The 6159-nt window shown below is 34.1% G+C and overlaps 1 protein-coding gene across 1 annotated transcript in view; it reads left to right on the forward strand.

Annotated features, from left to right (window-relative positions):
- Positions 1-310: 310 nt before the first annotated feature.
- The window catches only part of LOC117124043 (phosphoenolpyruvate carboxykinase, cytosolic [GTP]-like), a gene marked incomplete in the record, with an annotated part of 11860 nt that continues 6011 nt past the window's right edge, over positions 311-6159 (forward strand). The window contains 4 exon segments of the mRNA XM_033270165.1: positions 311-532; positions 1187-1435; positions 4579-4763; positions 5138-5323. Of these exon segments, the coding sequence (XP_033126056.1) occupies positions 504-532; positions 1187-1435; positions 4579-4763; positions 5138-5323 (649 nt within the window).

The following is a 6159-nucleotide window of genomic DNA, read 5'->3' on the forward strand; positions in this document are numbered from 1 at the left end:
AAAATGAAATAAAGTATAAAAAAATAAAAATAAAATATCTTCATATTAAAATATAGACCTGGCCTATATAATTCATTTCAACATGGAAATCAAAAGGAGAGAACCTATTTATCTTTCCGTATATTTTTCTTTTCCGAAGTAAGAAATAATTCCATAATAATCAGCAATAAATTGCTTTGTCTTGGGTTTTAATAAATTAAAAAAACTTAGTGTATTACAAATTCATTTAGTTTAATTGAATGGAGGAATGGAATTGTTTTTCCTCCGCGCTGGAATTATGAGTTAAAGTTGTGAGTTTGCGCAGAATGATTCCCGTCGTGTCATTGGCGGTGTGGTGTATGATGATCGGAATCGGATCCAGCTGATCGCGGCTGACTAACTTACAGAATTGCATTGACATTCTCTTGAGTCATTTGTTAGTGAATCGACAAATTTGATATATTTTCAGTTTTGGATCGTTTATTTATTTCCCCCAAAGTAGTATATAAAGAGTGTGTTTCAAAATGACGTTATTAACATTTCAGCTATTACGGTAAGTACAATTAATTTGACGGTTTCCGTCTAGGCCTAAGATAAGCTCTCCCTCTGTCTAGGCCAAGGCTTGCCTAGTTTGGAAGGCCTGCTGTCCGACAAACCAAGGTCCGTTTGAATGAGGTTACGGATACTTACCTTAGAGAGGTCTATCTACCTAGGGGGCTACGTAGGTCTCTAGTTTACTGTTTAGCCAAGTCTTAATAGTAGTCTGTTGAGTAGGCAACTATTAAACACCACACACAAGACAACATTTGAAATGTTCAAACAATCCCTATATTATTTAGAGTTTAATTTAGGCCTAGCCCTTATATTAATTATTAATGCTAATAATAATAATAGTATACAGTACTTCCCAGTGGTCTATTGTGCAGCAGCATATAGAAAATTTTCAGCGAATGGGATTGGGATGTGGGTTTGATGATGCCACGGTATCATACTTTGTAATTTTGTTCATCTAAGGGCAAATAGAAAAATTTTGTATATAATATCACTCCCGCCCGCGTAAAAAATTGGAGAAATATTGATGTGGGAATAAAAAAAAACAAAACAACATCTTCTGTGTTATAACCAAGTTATGCTTGGTGTTCGGAGCAGTGTATGCAACCATGCTCTCCATAGAATTAATAATGCAAAATTTCTATGTTTTTTACAGGAGAAGTACCTCCTTAGTTAAGTCAGTAAACCGGTTTAGACGTTTTACAATAGCTACCCATCCTGCAATGTCTGCAATGAGTATAAATGACCTACGACCTCACGTGAAGGAGTATGTGATGGAGAAGGCGGATCTGTGTAAGCCCGACAGTATTCATATATGTGACGGTTCAGAAGAGGAGGAATGCCAGCTTCTTGATCTTATGGAGAAGGAAGGCATGATAAAGCGACTGACAAAATATGAAAATTGGTGAGTTGGAATTCTGTGCAATTAGCATTTCTGTATACTATTGTATTAGTAGACTAGTTGTCATGCCGATGGACCTTGTTATTTATATCATAAAGTGATGGTTCATAGATCTGATCAAAATAATGTGCTAGTGCAGGCCTATAGTTTTTTATGCCTGGTCTAATTATCGTTATTTCTTTTATACTGTGTCTTGACTATCAATATTACTGATTGGAGAAATAAGTAGGCTCCACATCATTATTCTTCTATTTGCTCACATAAATTTGAGTATTTAAAATATAAAGAATATTGCCTCAAGAAAAAATTATTACATTTAAAATCCCTAATCACAAGGGCTTAGTCTGCGAGCCGTTCTGCCGTCTTTTGGACGGCCAATAATGATTTAGAATGGCCACTTTAGCAAATTCTTTATATTCTTCGAATCTATCAAATGTTGCATTAAACTTAAAGCATATTTTGGATGGCCTATTTTGTTTTTCTGGCTAAACCCCTGCCTAGACATCAATACACATTTTGTTTGTTTAATCATTGTCATGTAATAAGCAATCCCTCCTTTTTGCTTCATCAATTTGTTGAGCCTGCCTTCATATGCCTGATTGAATATAAAAACCCTGAGCTTTGCATTGTATGATTCATCTGTACAGCAACAAGTAGACATTTAAATTCCTGTGCACCATTGGAGCCTCACTCGCGACTGCAATCAGCTGGAGAAAATGTTTTTGACAGGTTATCAGAAAAGTCAAGGAAATGTCTGTCAGTGGTAGATTTCAAGTCCGAAGTTCAGGCTTCATTTTGTAATGGGTCTTTGTTCTAGTGATAAGGGCCTTACATGTTGTAGCTAATCTGCTCCGCAGCCAAAAATAGATACATCCAAATGTAACCTTTCACAACATGAAAAATGACAGCAGAGAAAAGTGATGTAAAATTGTGTGTCAGTACACTGTAGTAATCGGCGGCGGAGGTGGGGGGCTATTGGCCCACCCACTTTTTCTACTGGGTGGGGAGGGAGGACTGGACCCCCACTTTTGTGACTCTTCCCAGCACCAGTGACAAACATTTTACAAACACTGCAATGTCATTATTATTATTAAATTGTAATTATTATTATTATTATTATTATTGTTATTGTTATTATTATTTGGTGCTTAGACACCTTGTTTATTTGCATCTTATAAATTGACCTATTGTTATCATTATAAAATATAGATTTTTTTTTCATTTTCTAACAAGCATTACAAGTTCCCTTTTTGAGTTGAGCAACCAAATGTTGGTTGACGTCTGTATATGCGCGTCTGTAAAGTTCCCTTGAAACCCACCCTCAAGCATGAAGAAAAAAATCGCCTGCCTTCGTGAATTCTATATTTAGGCATATGGGGAGAGGTAGGCGCTCTTAATGGAGCAACGTTCTAGTTCTCTTTATGCTAACCACCACGAAGATGTATAGTAACTGTAACTGATTGGCAAATACAGTAAACATTAAAACTAGCAGAATACAGTATAACCACATTTAAACTCCATCTAATTTAACGAAAACAATAAGATAATTAAGTAGGCCATTTTTAAAAATAAAGTTCTCTGAAGGTTAACTACAGAATTTACAGTACACTGTAGTTAATGTGTTATAGGTTGTAAAAACTGTATTGAGTAAAAAATAAATCTTTCGCTTGACATTAATTAGGAATTTATCATTTGTGATACAAAATGATAGGCTATGTCAAATGTTATATTGAACAGTGGCAGATTCAAGGGGGAATAATAGGGTATGTCAAGTGATATATTGAACATGGGAACATGAGAAATCCTCTGTGGGCCGAACCCCCAAACTTATACTTAAGAGCTCAGACTGCAACCACTTTTATTTATATATTCAAATTACAGTCATATTTGGATCAGCTATAGAATCTGAAATTACTGTTTATTAAATGACTATAAATAGTTTTGAATTTAAATTTTGGAACAGAGTAAAATGTATAACTAATAGATGCTGATAGTTTTAACAAATCTTGAAGTGTAATTAATTCAAAAGTAATTGTCTGCTTAAATAATTTAATGAAATATGGTGTTAATATTCTTTTGTCATTCATAATGTAATAAAAGGCCTTGATTAGCAATGAAATATCAAGAAACCTTGTTCACAGCCGGTAGTATATTCAATGAATTAAATTAGATTAGAATTTATGTAGAGACTTTTAATTATCTTGTACCTGTATTTCTAATAGAAATTGAATAACAACTTTAAATTTTCTGTCAGAAACAAGTGTGGACACATTTTGTTGATTTAGAATAGTCTCATTGTACTGTATGAGGAAGTGATAAAGTGTCTAATCACATGACTTGTAATGACTGTCTTTTTGGTGTGTCTTTTAATATAATGTAGGGTGCTTTTTATGAGGATCATGTAGCCATGGGGATAATAATTATTAATGATCATTTAATGAATTCATACATTACAATTTTCAGTATTTAATTATTAATAAATTATCATGGGAGGAAAATAGTTATTGTAAGTCAAACAATTTGTTTAATCTAATTATAAATAATTATTATTAAATTGTTTTATTTTACTTCATAATAGAACCACTTTTACACAATTGAGACTGAATAATATGTTGTGTAGACAAACTATATGAATGATAAAAAGTGAAAAAGAAACCCAATATCTCTTTTAGTTATGAGTGTGAGTGCAGTATACATATAGATAGAAAGCCACATGCAAGAGTGGGTCAGCAGAGCATAAGAAGCAATGGCTTCTAAAGTATAACCTAATGTAGGAGGATTTGACTTGACATTGATTGTCTGATCCAGAGGTGCTAATTTAATTTTGTCAAAGAATAACAATGGTTTATGCTACTGTACTTAAATTGTTGTCTTAATACCTTCCTTTTTCTCTTTACAAGGTCAAAGTCTTTTATTAAAGAGAGAAAGGGTTTAACCACACATTTTTGTTCACGTTTTTTAATTAGTTCCATTGATAAAGATGGTGGAGTGATACACTTTTTTTTACATTATAGGTGGGTGATTCACAATACCTTGGGTTTAAACTTTAGAGGTCAAGTCCCACCAAGCACTATGCTGTGTGGTGAGAGTGATGGTACTACAGTATAATAATAATTAGAATCCTAAACATTTTATTGTTTTTATAGCTGGCTCGCAAAGACCGATCCCAAAGATGTTGCGAGGGTAGAAAGCAAAACAGTGATATCAACACCAAATAAACGAGACACCATTCCCATAGTGAAGGACGACATCAAAGGAACACTCGGACATTGGAGATCTCCAAAGGAACTTCAGCAGGACTTCAGAGAAAGATTCCCATCATGCATGACAGGTACAACACATACATTGCTAATACCATACTGTCTGATATTTAAGTGCTTGTAAATTCATTAACCCTGTTCACTGGATGTATAAATTTGCAAACCAATGCAATATACAATCTTCTAAGAAATATACCTAACCTACTGTAACTTACATTGCTAAAATATAATTACTGGAATAATGTTTAAAAATTGATGAAGAAGTCATGCAGATGTAATACCTCCGAAAATCGTAAAATTGGAACTGCCATTAACCAACACCACTGCACTGTTAATTGAAAATTTAAGAAAGAAGACTGGCCAGCTTGTAATGCATATTATGCTAATCGTGTGAATATCTAGGCAGTTATAATTTTTATATATGGTAATGTTTTTTCTCTTGTAGGAAGAACAATGTACGTTATTCCATTCAGCATGGGACCAGTCGGATCACCGCTGTCCAAAATTGGCATCCAGCTGACCGACTCCCCCTACGTCGTGGCTAGTATGCGGATTATGACCAGGATGGGGGGCAATGTTCTAAATACGCTTGGTGACGGTGAATTTGTCAAGTGTTTGCATTCAGTGGGACCTGTCTCTTATACACATCTAGATGTGTATAAGAGACACATCTTATATTCCGTATTTGGATAAATGGGCGACAAAATAAAAAATAAATACTTTTTTTTTGTGTTGTATTGATATTCAACCACCCGGCCTTATATACAATAACATACACAAGATTCAAAAGAGTAATTTTTATTGCATACGATCAAATAGTTTGTTACGTTGTTATTCCCGGCAAAATTTCACTAAAAATGGCTTTTTTTAGAAAATATGCATTTGCATTACTCCAATTATTATAAATCATGGTAAAATATTGGCATGAATTTTAGTTTTACGCAAAAGAATAAAAAAAATGAGAAATACAGACTATTTCTCATAAAATATTACCATTTTCTCGACGAATTCATCGTTACTAGGCAAAAGGTTGTAGATCGCATCCACTGGAATACTAAATTCAGAGGTTGTAGATCGCATCCACTGGAATACTCTCGCTTTTATGTATACTTTATACAGTCAATAAAGTGCGCCCTCTCTAATGAGATTACTTTTTGTACTTCGCATTTCGCACAATGCGGTCGTTAGGTTAGGTTGAGATATGTTTGTTTAAGTGTCAAAATCTCAGTCAGAATCAGTTTTTAACAAATTTGAAATAATTCCTATGGAATATTATATTTCACAAGTGTCAATACTAGCAACGGAAAATATCATGTCGGCCGTTTTTATGTGTGATAACAGAACCTAAAATCGAGGTAAGGCTAGGCCTAGCCAGCAGCGTTGGATAGGCTAATGGTTTTCGGCGCCTACGATATTTCTTCTCACGACCTATCGCAAAATCAACATGAAAAATTCATCCGCATTTAT

This window comes from Anneissia japonica, unplaced genomic scaffold, assembly GCF_011630105.1.
Source record: "Anneissia japonica isolate Jap-2015-1 unplaced genomic scaffold, ASM1163010v1 scaffold522_len1101056_cov227, whole genome shotgun sequence".
In the NCBI taxonomy this organism is placed as follows: Eukaryota; Metazoa; Echinodermata; class Crinoidea; order Comatulida; family Comatulidae; genus Anneissia; species Anneissia japonica.